This window comes from Barbus barbus (genome assembly GCF_936440315.1).
Source record: "Barbus barbus genome assembly, chromosome: 47".
Lineage (NCBI taxonomy): Eukaryota > Metazoa > Chordata > Actinopteri > Cypriniformes > Cyprinidae > Barbus > Barbus barbus.
The window spans coordinates 1,083,687-1,098,527 of record NC_136725.1 but is presented as its reverse complement, the minus strand read 5'-3'; the positions used below and the strand labels follow the sequence as shown (position 1 = coordinate 1,098,527).

The following is a 14,841-nucleotide window of genomic DNA, read 5'->3' as shown; positions in this document are numbered from 1 at the left end:
TGAAATTCAAAACTGTGTCAAAGGCCGATAATTAGTGTATGGTTTTGCACATTTGGTGTGTGCTTCTGAAGATTTTGCGTGTAAGCAGTTAAAAAACCTGTAATGGTTATATGACATGCAGGTAAACAAAAAATATTTTTTTTGCAAATTTAAATGTTTGTCTTTATTTTAAAATGACTTATTTACAGTATAAGGCTGTGTGATTTGGCCAAAAATTATATTTTGATTATTAAACTGCTGCCAGTTAATTTCTACAGTAGCTGTTTTTTTAAATAGGTTCAGTCTTCACAAGAATCGAATCTTCACACTGTCTTGAACAAGAGTAAAAACAATCAAGCAAACAACAGTCTTTGCAGTGACTTTGCAGCTTTCCTTTTAAGTGGACTCAAACCTCTTTTTGTAGGTGAGAGTTTCTCAGTCCACATCACATTCACAGTGCAGTATTTAAGAAACAATCAATTTAAATAATAATGACTGTTTTTAATTGTTTTGAAAGATTATTATTTTAACTCTAATTATTAAAAAAATGAAGATAGAGGTATATTATTATTGAATTAATGCATTTGAACAAACAACTAATATTTGATAATCGTAATTATTTAATTTTATTTTTCATAATGGTATTTCATTTTATTACACAATTAACAATACTAATCAATCTAAATCTTTGGTTTTAAATGTTTGTTTTAGCTCTGAAGCTTTCATTTTGTTGGGAAAATGCAGGAAAACCTTTAAGTCTGTGATTAATTGGTAACAGGTCTTATTACAAATTCAAAAGTTACGATAATTTAAATGTTAGAAATGATGTGAATGTGAAATTAAAGTGCTCTTGTGCATACTGCACTGTACAAATGAGGAGGAGATGGTTGAAGGAGGTCACAGGTCCTCTCTGAGGCTCAAGGGTTTAACCGGACAACAGCATGAACCTGAAGAAATTCTGAACTGAAGAAACAACTGAATTTGCCTTTATATCTAAATGTAGTTGTGTTCAGTTTGATGCATTAAAACAATGCACAAAACAATGTGTAATGAAGAGGGCTGAAGATTTTTGGTGATGCTGAAGATTTTGGATTTTGAGCTTCATAATGTCATCTCATTACTAACATTGGGCTTTTCTCATCTATTAAGCCAGAAAAAAGAGACTGGAAATGAAGTCACTGCACACTTACACAGGGCTTTAAGTACGTTAATATCAGATCGTATTGTTCCACTGACAGCCACTGATTTCTTTATATTTGAGATGAAGTTTCTTCCTTCTTTGCTAGCGACAGAGGCCAGTACCTGTGGACAGAGCAGCTGTGACGAGCGTTTGAGCAGCTGCTGTCACATGTGGGTCGTCAGCTGTGCACGTCTGTCTGATCTCAACAATGAGACACTGTGTGTGTGTGTGTGTGTCTCTACTTCAAAAAATAACAACACACACACACGCACATCAACCTCAGCAGCTGGTTTCAGTGGCCACTCAGGTAAGCTTGTTAGTTTATTTTGAGCAAACCTTTTTTTCATTTTATCCTGGTTAAGTGACTGCAAATCAAAACTTATAAAAAGTCACATATAAGAATCTGACATATATTTGAAGTCACTCCCCAGTATCTCTTGCACCAGATTAAAGCTGTTCACACTGAAAGAATTGCCCAGCTTTTGCTGCTAATTATTTATTACATTTATTTTATATGAATTATATGACCCTGAGCCTGTGCCATGTGACCAGTGCATTAAGAGAAGAAGCTGGAGCACATGTGCAGTGTTAGTCTTACCTGCGTGTGTTATTGGCGTGACACGGGCACCTCCTGTCACACTTGAGACCGTACAGCCCCTCCGGACAGACGCGCTCCTCGCAGCTCGCACCCGTGTATCCCGGCTCACACAGACACTCTCCGCTCACATGATAGCACTGGGCACCGTTCACACAGCTACACGCCTGTCTGCAGCCCACACCGTACGAGCCGACCGGACACTGATCCTGACACCTGCCCACACACACACACACACACACACACTCATGTTGGTTTTTATGGTCCCCAAAGGGGTAATGGTTTTTATACTGTGCAAACTGTATTTTCTATCGCCCTACACCAATCCTACCCCTTACAGGAAACTCATTCTGTATGATTTATAAGCCTTTTGAATTACGGGGACACTGAAAATGTCCTCATAAATCACCTTCTCATTGTAACAGGCAGTGGCCAGACTATGCTTAGATTGGCCCGGAGAGAGGCATGCGCTCAAACTCGATGATGGCTTCCTCACAGCGGCTCAAGTGCAGTCTCCCTGCAGCTCTCTCCTGTACTTTCCCGATCCTCACACTGAGGTACTCTCCTCATTTACATACACAAGCAGCATCCACATACTCAGCAGCGGTTGGTCGGGGTATGAGGCGAGGCAGAGGGTTGAAGAAATGTTTGGGGGCTATCTATCTCCATCATCTGAGTCATCATGGAAGACCTGCGTGTCTGGAACTCCCTCAAAAACGTGTACTTTCTCCAAATCAGAGAGCACTTTTCTGGGGGTAGTGTGGGATTCGACTATGACACAGACACATCTGCCTCCTGCACGTGTGACTTTGATTCTAAAGGATCTTTGTACACTGAGTCTGAAATTCTCATCGGGAGTTTTTGCACGTTAAAAAATAAATAAGTTTATACACCTCACGTAGTGTCAATCACATTTACTCACTGATTGTGAAACTTTCATCCGTCATAAAAATCTGGACCAGGTTCGATTTTCTGCTTTTTCGCATTTGTAGCAAGCATTTTGATGGTCTTGTGAGGCAGGACATTTCATTCCTTTGTATGTCTCCACACGTGGCAGAATGACAATAAACCTCACTTAACTTGATGGCCGACCAGCCCGTGTCTTTGGGGGAATACTCCTCTCACGTGGCACATAAATTGCCTCAAGATGAGTGCAGTGTTTCTAGTTCTTCTTTCCCCATCTGAGGGGCTACCACATGTTGAACACTCGACACTTTGTTAGTCTTTTACATGAGTCACCATCCGCGCCCCCTCAGCAGATTCTGAAGTTTCTCTCTCTATGAGTAGTTTCCGTGGCATATGGACCTGTTCTTAGACACCCTGTCATGACTGGGGCTGAGGGCGAGAGCTCATCTCTTACCAGTGGCTCCATTCTGGCCGGCTCGAGTTTGGTTTGAGGACCTAATCTCTCTCCTGGACGGCATCCCCTGGAAGATCCTGATCTGGAGAGATCTTCTTTCTCAAGTGCAGGGGACGATATTTCAGCCCCAGCCGAAGATCTGGAAGATTTGGGTCTGGCCTCTGAGAGATAGAGTTTGATCTTTGGCTGAGGACAATGAGACAATCCTCAGCTCTAGAGCTACTTCTACTAGGAAGCTATATGCCGTGAAATTGCAACTTCATGAACACAGTTAATTGCCCAGGTGGTCCATTACTGGAGCTCTTTCATGAATGTTTCTCAGAGGATTGGCTCCGGCTACTTTAAAGATCTATGTGGCCGCTATTTCCGCTATCCACATACGTGTATCTGTGGGGAGACGGCCTTCAGTGTCTCAGACCAAGGACCTAGCCATGGTCCTGTAGGAGCCCTTGGATGTTGAATGTCTTAAAGTGGTGCCAGCATTAGCATCACTTAATAGAATACCAGTTTGTGCCTTTCAAAACATGTGCCAACCCTTGAAATCAGTGACAAATATGACTAACGAGTAACAGCCTTACCTAGCAAATATCATAACACAAAGCATAAAAATCTTTTTTTTTAGTTATTTAAGGTCACATTAAAATGTATTTAATCATTTTTTTTGCTCTTTTTCAAATGACTTAATGTTTTAAGTTCAATATCTCCATTCAGTGATTATTTTCCCAATCATTTATCACAAACAGTACATTAGTCTCTGAAAGCTCCCAGATGCAGGGAGAACTGAATGACTGTGTGATTCAAAAAATTGACTTTTTGGGGAAAAAAAAAAGTTATGGAATCAATAAATGTCATCAAAAAATGATTTGAGAACATTTAAATTGATGTATTCTTGTAGAAATGTGTGTTCCACTTGTGATTTGTCATTCTTCACATAAGCAACATTAAAACTATGTAAAGAATGCACAGTAACAGCTGCTTTGTGTTGTCTGTGTCTTTATCATACGGTCTGAGCTCATAATGAAGCTTCTATCAGTCCCCATGGAGCTGGATGCAGTGATAGAGGGAACTCAACATGTCATGAGGACACACTTATCACAGCCATTAGCAGAGAACCAGCAGCAGCACAGGACAGAGACGCTGATTCAGAGATTACTTTTCTGTTCAGCATCCTACAAATATCATCCTTCAACTCTTAACCACTTAGTTAAACACACACACACACACACTGGTGGGCTCCTCCCTGTGGCTGTTAAGCGATTATTTTCCAGCCGGTAGGGTGTGGTGAAATCAGGGTAAACCGGAGGTAACAGTGACGTCTGGTGAAGCCAAAGCTCTTATTAAGTCATAAAAATGCACTTGCGTTTCTATTTCTGCAGTTTAAATACATGCTGCTCAGTCGCTCATACTGTAATTACAGCTGCACATTCTGCTGCTGGATGAAACACCAGGAGAAACGGCTGCATGACTTACTCCACATCTACATGCATATGAATAAATGCTGTTCTGACAGCCACTGAAGTGACATTGGAAAATCAACTCTCTTCTGGAGTTCTGATGTTTGGAAGGAGCATGTTCAGATAAACAAACCAATTACCACCAGATGGAAATGTTCAGATAATCAACTTAATTAGTATGATGGGAGGTATATACAGCCAACTCACCTCTGTCCCACAAAAGGTTGTTTAGCATCCCTCCACCACCCCATCTCCTCTCTCTCAGTTATTACTGTCCCAGATAAGGATGCGGAGGTACTCTGGGTTCAGACTAAACCCTGAGCTTGTATTCCTCTCCTCGGACAGCATGACAAATACACATACTCTTTGCTGTATCTGGTTATATGCATGTGTGAGCTCATGAAGTAACTCTGAACACTTTGAAAACTTCTGGTCTATACCAAGGGTTTTCAAACTGTTTCTGAAGACTCCCCGGCAATAAATGTGCAGTGCTGGAGAGACTCCAGGAACATTTTAATAATCCCTGGTCTATATGATGCATCTTGGACTTAGCAGCATTTGAGTTCATCAGAGCATGAGTCAAGGAGCTTTGTGCTTGTAGTCTCATGAATCTTCTGAAGTCTTACAATGGCTTTGTGTGAAAACATTTCTATAAGTTTGGATGTGTTGACCATGACAGGCAGTGGTTTGGAAGTCACTCTCCTCTTCACACAGCCTACAGGGTGCAGCAGCAGCTTTCCTTATCAGCCAGGGCTGCGTTTCCCAAAAGCATCGCAAGCCTGAGTTGATCGTGACAATGGGTCTATGATGTACTTAAGCTTGCGATGCTTTTGGGAAACGCAGCCCTGGTCTCCAGCTTTAATCAGCACCTCCTCCTGTCCACCAACAATACACTTCCGAGGACATCTGCGTGAGTTTGTGGTGTGTTTGAAGTGTAGAAACACCATCTAAACCATGGGTCTCAGATAATACAAAACCAGCCTCTCCATACTCCATACTCTCCAGTAGCTCATTGCTACTGGTCTGCAACCAGACCCAATGTTTTTCAGAGCACTGATCCTCTGAGATGATTAGTCTAGACGGGGTTGTCTGCAGTGCCAGTGCTAATCCAGGAGGTGTTATTCAATTCAACACAAAGCTATCATGTGACTTAAGGACGCTTGAACATTGTACACGAGTCATACAGATGTAAATCAGGGTGGCACCATACTTCATTGCTGACAGGAGAGAACATGAGGCTGTAAAGGACAGATGTACAGCGTGTTCAATGGATTGTTCTGTTGTTTAGCACCGTGTCAGCTGTTCAGCAAAACCTTTAGTGTAGAAAGTTGCGACCACCATTCACAGGTTCCCATGCTGTAAGGTGTTATAGCGTGCTGTCTCGCAGCACGGCGTGTGTACTGACCTCTCTCCTGTGTATCCTGCGCTACACACACACTGTCCAGTGGACGGAGAACAGCTTCCTCCATTATGACACTGACACTCCTGTGAGCAGTTCTTCCCGAAGCGTCCCGCTGGACACGGCTGCCCGCACACCATTCCCTGAAAACAACACCAACACCAACACACTACCATCACAACACAGTATTCTCTGATGCAAAAACAAACCATGTGTGCAAATTAGACAAAACCTTTTAAAGGGGTCATGAACTGAGAAACCAAATTCCCTTGAGCTTGACATATAAGTGAAGACATATAAGAGGTCATTGTTCTATAAAAACATCCTGCAAGTTTTAGAACTCAAAACTTTAGTTAATCTATAAACAGCTTATATTGAAGGCAGTCTGCCCAAACAACAGCTTGTGTGGAATGTTCTACTCTGTGATGTAATAATGTGGATAAGCACCGCCTCCGCAGAAGATCAATGCCTGCTTCTATATTTAGCTGCCTGTTTAGCCCCGCCCACCGATTATACATCACTGCCTGTTTAGCGCCGCCCACCGATTCTACATCGCTGCCTCTTTAGCCCCGCCCACCGATTATACATCACTGCCTGTTTAGCGCCGCCCACCGATTCTACATCGCTGCCTCTTTAGCCCCGCCCACCGATTATACATCACTGCCTGTTTAGCCCCGCCCACCGATTATACATCACTGCCTGTTTAGCATCTCCCACCGATTCTACATCACTGCCTGTTTAGCATCTCCCACCGATTCTACATCGCTGCCTCTTTAGCCCCGCCCACCGATTCTACATCACTGCCTGTTTAGCGCCTCCCACCGATTCTACATCGCTGCCTCTTTAGCCCCGCCCACCGATTATACATCACTGCCTGTTTAGCGCCGCCCACCGATTCTACATCGCTGCCTCTTTAGCCCCGCCCACCGATTCTACATCACTGCCTGTTTAGCGCCTCCCACCGATTCTACATCGCTGCCTCTTTAGCCCCGCCCACCGATTATACATCACTGCCTGTTTAGCGCCGCCCACCGATTCTACATCGCTGCCTCTTTAGCCCCGCCCACCGATTCTACATCACTGCCTGTTTAGCGCCTCCCACCGATTCTACATCGCTGCCTCTTTAGCCCCGCCCACCGATTATACATCACTGCCTGTTTAGCGCCGCCCACCGATTCTACATCGCTGCCTCTTTAGCCCAGCCCACCGATTCTACATCACTGCCTGTTTAGCGCCTCCCACCGATTCTACATCGCTGCCTCTTTAGCCCCGCCCACCGATTATACATCACTGCCTGTTTAGCGCCTCCCACCGATTCTATATCGCTGCCTCTTTAGCCCCGCCCACCGATTATACATCACTGCCTGTTTAGCGCCGCCCACCGATTCTACATCGCTGCCTCTTTAGCCCTGCCAACCAATTCGTGCTTGTAGTGTAAATAATCAGAGGCAAATGTGCAGGTCTACGCAGAAACCAAATGATAAAGATGCTCTTAAGACAACAAGACGCTCTGCAGTGCCAAGTTGTGGAAAAACGGTGTTTGCATTGCCTTCCTTCTGATCCTAACGTTAGGAAAGAGTGAATTAACTTTATTTTTAATAAAAATCCAGACAGTGTCAGTAAGAACTCAGTCCTTTGTTCACTTCATTTTACCGCGGATTAATTTATTATTATTTATTCACAATTCGAGGCGGGTTTTGAAACTAAAAGACGATGTATGCTGTGCGACTATATAATGTTTTCATTACGTGATCACTATTGCTTTGTCTGCAAACAGATAATTTGATATGAACAGAGTATTTATTTGTTTTTAACATAAATCACAGCAGCGTCCATCTGTGAAGGATGTAGGCTATCAGTCATCCACAACCATTAGCCAATCACAGCAGTGGGCATTTATTTCCGAGTCTACACCTATTCAAACAGAGCATTCTGGGGGTTAAAACAGGACAGAAAATAGCTTATTACTTCTAAATTATGATGTTTTTTGATGTAAAAATCGTGATGACATTATAAGTGGACCTCAGAGAACAGTAAAAAATAAAAAAACAGAGGCAGTTCATGACCCCTTTAAAACAAATCCAAATCCAAATAAAATAACAACACTGCAGACGCCCACACATGATGAATCAGAAATATTTATCACTTCCAGACTTGTTTTGTGCAGACGTACCATCCAGCCGGCGGGGCAGGAGCATTCTCCAGTCACGTGATGACACATGCCGCCGTTCTGACAGGGACAGCGCTCCTCACACTGCCGGCCGTGTTTCCCTGGAGGACACAATTCCTCGCAGCTGCAGCAGACAAACACAGCGTCAGATGCACACCGCTGCTTCTGACGGCGGCCTAAGCAGAACTGCACTGCTGTGCCACCTCCCCCAAATATTATGGAAGTAAAAAAGAACACCTACTATAGGGGTCAAAAAAGAACTTTAATAAAATATAAAAGTATAGTGCCTTGCGAAAGTATTCATACCCCTTCATTTTTTTCATGTTTTATGTTGCTGCCTTATGTTAAACTGTTTTAAATCGCTTTTTTACACATCAGTCTACACTCCATTCACTATAATGGTGAAGCAAAAAAAAAAAAAAAGGTTTTTAACATCTTTGCAAATTTATTAAAAATAAAAAACTTAAAGGATTCCATTGCATAAGTACTCATACCCTTATCTGGGACAGTTGGAATTTAGCTCAGGAGCATTCATATTGCTTGTAGGCGTTACTAGACTTTGAGTGAATGTAAACTGTGGCAAGCCACACACCTGGGGAAGAGTTTCTGCTTCATTGAAGGTTCACAGAAGCATGTAGTCTCTGTTACCCTTAATGGAAGAAGTTTGAAACAACCAGGGTTCTTCTTAGAGCTGGCCTCCTGGCCAAACTGAGCAATTGATGGAGAAGGGCTTTGGTTAGAGTGGTGACCAAGAAGCTGATGGTCACTCTAGTTGAGCTCCAGTACCATCCCAAAAGTAAAGTGTGCTGATAGCAGTCTCATGCTGTGGGGCTTTTTTTCAGCGGCAGGGCCTGAGGGACTCGTCAGAGTAGAAGAAAAGCTCAATGCACCAAAATATATGAATATATGCTTTAATGAAAACCCAGTCCAGAGCATTCAGAACCACAGACTGGGCAGAAGGTTTACCGTCCAACAGGACAGTGACCCTAAGCACACAGCAAGAGTGGCTTATACACAACTCTGTGAATGTCTTTGAGTGGCCCAGCCACAGCCTGAGCTTGAGCCCAATCAGATATTTCTGGAGAAACCTGAAAATGTGCATCTGCCCCCATCCAACCTGACAGAGCTTGAGACGTGAAGAGGTGAGGAGAATAGCAGATAATTGCCAAATGCTGATGAGCAAAGCTTGTCACATCAAACAAAAAAGACTTGAGGCTGTACATTAACATTTAGTTAAGGGTTTGAATACTTATGCAATGTACTTATTTGAGTTTTTTATTGTTAATAAATTTACAAAGTTGTGACAATTCTGTTTTTGCTTTGTCAATATGGTCTATGTGGTGTAGATTGATGTGGGGGGGGGGGGGTAATTTAAAGCAGTTTAACATAAGGTGGCAACATAACAAAATTTGAAAAAAAATGAAGGGGTATGAATACATTTGCAAGGCACTGTAAATAAATGAATAAATTGTAATTAAATTATATTATTTACAAATTACAATTGTAGCTCTAGGCAGTTACAACCTATGGCTATGATTTTATTAATACAGTCGTCTGACTGATTTTATAGTCTTCAGCATTCAGAAATTTAAAGAGTTAGTTCACCCCAAAAAGAAAATTCTATCATTAATTAATCACCCTAATATCGTTCCAAACCCGTAAAACCTTTTAAGATATTTTTGATGAAATCCGAGAGCTCTCTGACCCTCCCATGGACAGCAACGCATCTGAAATGTTCCCAGACCCAAAAAAAAGTAGCAAGAACATCTGTAAAACAGTCCATGTGACATCAGTGGCTCAACTTCAGTTTTACGAAGCTACGAGAATACTTTTTGTGTGCAAAGAAAACAAAAATAACAATTTATTCTACAATTCGTCAAATCAATGTAATCAGCGCTGTTTACGCTCTGGGGAAAGCGTGCGCATGCGTCGTGGTACTCTCCAAAATGGCAGAAGACGGTAACTTTGGGAGAAGAATTGTTGAATAAATAGCTACGCAAAATTGAAGTTGAACCACTGATGTCACATGGACTATTTTATTAATGTTCTTGCTTTATTGATGTTCAGAGAGCTCTCACATTTCATCAAAGGAGGTCTTATGGTTTCGGAGTGACATGAGGGTGAATAATTAATGACAGAATGGAATGCAATTCCATGCAATTTTTGGAATGCAATTTTTACCGAGGGGGGCACGAGTAAATATGCTGTTCAGGGGGTCCACAAACCATAGAGGCGCCCCTGTCATATGTTCATGTTTATATTTTTATTTATTCATGTTAATATAGAATGAAAGTTTTCTTTGTTGAACAACTACTGCGTACAATCAGACAAACGGCGTATTCTGCATACAGGGAGCGTATACTGAGCATGCAGGTGAACTCACAAGGCTCCCGTGTATCCCGGGCTGCACACACACTCTCCAGTGACGTGGTGGCACGTGGCGTTGTTCTGGCACAGGCACTTCTGCTGGCAGCCGTGTCCGTAGCTGGAGCGCTCGCAGAGGTCCTCGCAGCGCCACCCGCGGTATCCGGCTGCACAGAGGCAGGCTCCGGTGATGGGGTTACACAGCGCCCCGTTCTGACACTGACAGCGGCTGCTGCAGTGAGGACCCCAGTGATCCCCGTCACAGGCTGCACAAACACACAGAGCTGCGGTTCACTTCACACACCACAGTACATCCTGCTCTGAGGACAGTCACGAGAGGCAGTGTGGTTTTACCATGGTTAAGGGTGTTCTTAAAGGATAAGTCCACTTCCAGATTAAACATTTCCTGATCATTTACTCACCCCCAAGAGGTCATCCAAGAGGTTCATGTCTTTCTTTCTTCAGTCACAAAGAAATTAAGTTTTTTTGAGGAAAACATTCCAGGATTTTTCTCCATATAGTGGACTTCAATGGTGGCCAATGATTTAAAGGTCAAAAATGCAGTTTCAATGCAGCTTTAGAGAGCTCTACATTAAGAGCTCCCAGACGAGGAATAAGGGTCTTATCTATCGAAATGATTGCTCATTTTCGGAACTCAAGATGACGCCGAGTATGGCTGCTGTGGTGTGGAACGCTCCCGTACTTTTGTTGTTTTTGTTTGTTTGTTCTGTGTTTAGTCATTCTCTTACTGTCAGTTTTACCAGAGACGAACTCCTGGACATAAGGCAACACACACCGGACAATTTTTTTCCGGTTTTTGATTATTCAGACGCTTTGTTGGATGTTTTGGTCGGAGGGGCAGCGGTCCTAGTCAAACGCGCGCTCAGACGGAAAAGAGGGAAGCGCGCCGGCGCGCTGGTTAAACTCTGCGAACGCGGCTTCCGAACTGCGCTCCCAAGCATTCATCTAGCGAATCTCCGATCCCTTCCTAACAAAATGGATGAACTACTTCTCCTCACCCACACAAATAAGGACTTTTCAAACTCTGCTGCATTGTGCTTCACTGAAACCTGGCTGAGTGAAAACATCCCGGATAACATGCTTCATTTGCCGGGATATCAGCTGTTCAGATCAGACCGCATCACGGAGCTAACGGGGAAAACGAGAGGTGGTGGACTATGTTTCTACATAAATGAAGGTTGGTGTTCAGATATAACAACTCTGAAGAAGATGTGTTCTCCTAATTTGGAGGCCTTCTTCATAAACTGTAAGCCGTTCTATTCACCCCGAGAGTTCTCCTCCTTCATTCTCGTGAATGTGTACGTGCCTCCGGACGCGTGCGTGAGCGCCGCGATGCAACAGCTGGCCGAACAAATATCTGAAACAGAGCAAAGGTACCCGGACTCTTTTTTAATCATTCTTGGAGATTTTAATAAAGCAAATCTCTCCCGCGAACTGCCAAAATACAGACAGCACATTACATGTCCCACCAGAGACAGTAATATATTGGATCATTGTTACACAATAATTAAAGATGCATATCACTCTGTCCCACGGGCAGCTCTGGGGCTCTCTGATCACTGTTTGGTTCATCTCATACCGACCTATAGGCAAAAACTCAAATCTTCTAAGCCTGTATTAAGAACTGTTAAGAGATGGACTAATGAAGCAGAGCAAGATTTAAAAGCTTGTTTTGACCTCACTGATTGGAGTGTTTTTGAAGCCGCTGCCACCGATCTGGATGAACTCACAGAGACTGTAACATCATATATCAGTTTCTGTGAGGATATATGCATCCCCACCAGGACATTCTTATCATTCAATAATGATAAACCGTGGTTTACTGGGAAACTCAAACAGCTTCGTCAGGCCAAAGAGGACGCTTATAGAAGTGGGGATAAAATCTTGTATAACCAGGCCAGGAACAGACTAACAAAGGAGATCAGAGTGGCTAAAAAGAACTACTCTGAGAAGTTGAAAAAAGAACTTTCAGCCAACGATCCGGCGTCGGTATGGACTGGTCTGAGGAACATCACCATGTACAAGTCACCACCCCCACAGTCTGTGGAGAATCAACAACTGGCTGACGATCTCAATGTGTTTTACTGCAGATTTGAAAAGGCCAGACTGACACCCAGCACCCGCTCTGATCTGCACTTCACACATTCACCTTCCCCCCCTGCAACCCCCCTTACTCCCTCCCCCACCATTCTACCTGCGTTTAAAGTCTGTGTAGAGAATGTGAACCGGGTCTTCAGAAAACAGAAATCTAGGAAAGCTTCAGGACCAGACGGTATTTCACCTGCCTGTCTAAAAGTCTGTGCTGACCAATTGGCCCCCATCTTTACACAAATCTTCAACAGATCTATGGAGCTGTGTGAAGTTCCCTGCTGCTTCAAACGCTCCACCATCATTCCCGTCCCCAAAAAGCCCAAAATCACTGGACTTAATGACTACAGACCTGTCGCACTCACGTCTGTGGTCATGAAGTCACTTGAGAGACTGGTCCTGGCCTACCTGAAGGACATCACTAGACCCTTGCTGGATCCTCTTCAGTTTGCCTATAGAGCAAACAGGTCTGTGGATGACGCTGTCAATATGGGACTGCATTACATCCTTCAACACCTCGACAAACCTGGGAATTATGCAAGGATCTTATTTGTGGACTTCAGCTCGGCCTTCAATACCATCATACCTGACCTTCTCTCAGACAAACTGAGACAGCTCTCTGTGCCCTCCTCCATCTGTCAGTGGATCACCAGCTTCCTGACAGACAGGCAGCAGCTAGTGAGGCTGGGCAAACTCACATCCAGGACTCTCACCATCAGCACTGGCGCCCCTCAGGGTTGCGTTCTCTCCCCACTGCTCTTCTCCCTCTACACGAATGACTGCACATCAAAGGACCCCTCTGTCAAGCTCCTGAAGTTTGCGGACGACACTACAGTCATAAGCCTCATCAAGGACGGTGACGAGTCTGCTTACAGACAGGAAGTTGAGCAGCTGGCTGTCTGGTGCAGTCTTAACAACCTGGAGCTGAACACGCTCAAAACTGTGGAGATGATAGTGGACTTCAGGAGAAACCCCCCTGCTCTCCCCCCATTCACCATCATGAACAGCACTGTGACTTCAGTAGAGTCATTCAGATTCCTGGGCACCACCATCTCCCAGGACCTGAAGTGGGACAATCACATTGACTCTATTGCGAAAAAGGCCCAGAAGAGGCTGTATTAAGGAAGTTCAACCTGCCTCAGGAGCTGCTGAAACAGTTCTACTCTGCAATCATCGAGTCTGTCCTATGTTCTTCTATAACTGTTTGGGTTGGTTCAGCTACCAAAACAGACATCAGAAGACTACAACGGACAGTTAGGACTGCTGAGAGAATTATCGGTGCCCCTCTGCCCAGCCTCCAAGAACTTTACACCTCCAGAGTGAGGAAAAGGGCTAAGAAAGTCACTCTGGACCCCTCACACCCAGCTCACTCTCTCTTTGTACTGTTGCCCTCTGGCCGGCGCTACAGATCACTGAGCACCAAAACAGCCAGACACAAGAACAGTTTTTTCCCCCAGGCCGTATCCCACCTGAACAACACATAACACACCCCGGTACTGTACTTCTGTAAATAACTCATCAAACCTTCATCTGTACATAAGACACATGCACATTCACAGTTCTGTCTATGGTCATGTCTCTTTTCTGTATATTTTTATTTTTTATTACTATTGTTATTCTTAATTATTGTATATTCTCTTCATTAGTGTTCTTTATCACCTTAATTATATGTTGTCTGCACTATGTTTGTACTTTCTGTACTGGAAGCTCATAACACCAAGACAAATTCCTTGTGTGTGCAAACACACTTGGCAATAAAGCTCTTTCTGATTCTGATTCTGATTCTGATTCATTTTCAGAAAAAATCAAATACTTACACACTTTTCAACCACAAATGCTGGGCTAGCTCTAGCTCTGCGATGCGCTTGTGTGTCTTCACACATTGCGTAATCCTGTTGGAAAGGTCATGCGTGGTTAGTTCTTCATCTTTGTACTTCGGTTAAAAGCTCCATCTCATTTTTTCCTCCAACTTTAAAATCAGCCGACATAGTTGATTTATCTTTTTAGTAAAGGTTTGCATGTTGGCTTTGTAAACACTGGGCTTTCCAGTTTTTTTCCAAGCATTTGTGGTTAAAAAGTGTATAAATATTTTTATTTTTTTCAGAAAATGACTTTTGACAGCGTTGGGAGTCCACTATATGGAGAAAAATCCTGGAATGTTCCTCAAAAAAAGTAAAAAAATTTTGTGACTGAAGAAAGAAAGACATGAACCTCTTGCATGACATGGGGGT

The 14,841-nt window shown here is 43.4% G+C and overlaps 1 protein-coding gene across 1 annotated transcript in view; it reads right to left on the bottom strand.

The window, feature by feature from the left end:
* The window catches only part of LOC306866000 (multiple epidermal growth factor-like domains protein 10), a 77,102-nt gene that overhangs the window by 25,342 nt on the left and 36,919 nt on the right, over window positions 1-14,841 (bottom strand). Inside the window, exons 6-9 of the mRNA XM_079410932.1 lie at window positions 10,521-10,767; window positions 8,141-8,261; window positions 5,974-6,110; window positions 1,758-1,970 (exon numbers count right to left, since the gene is read on the bottom strand). Of these exons, the coding sequence (XP_079267058.1) occupies window positions 1,758-1,970; window positions 5,974-6,110; window positions 8,141-8,261; window positions 10,521-10,767 (718 nt within the window). The remainder of the gene's footprint in view (window positions 1-1,757; window positions 1,971-5,973; window positions 6,111-8,140; window positions 8,262-10,520; window positions 10,768-14,841) is intronic.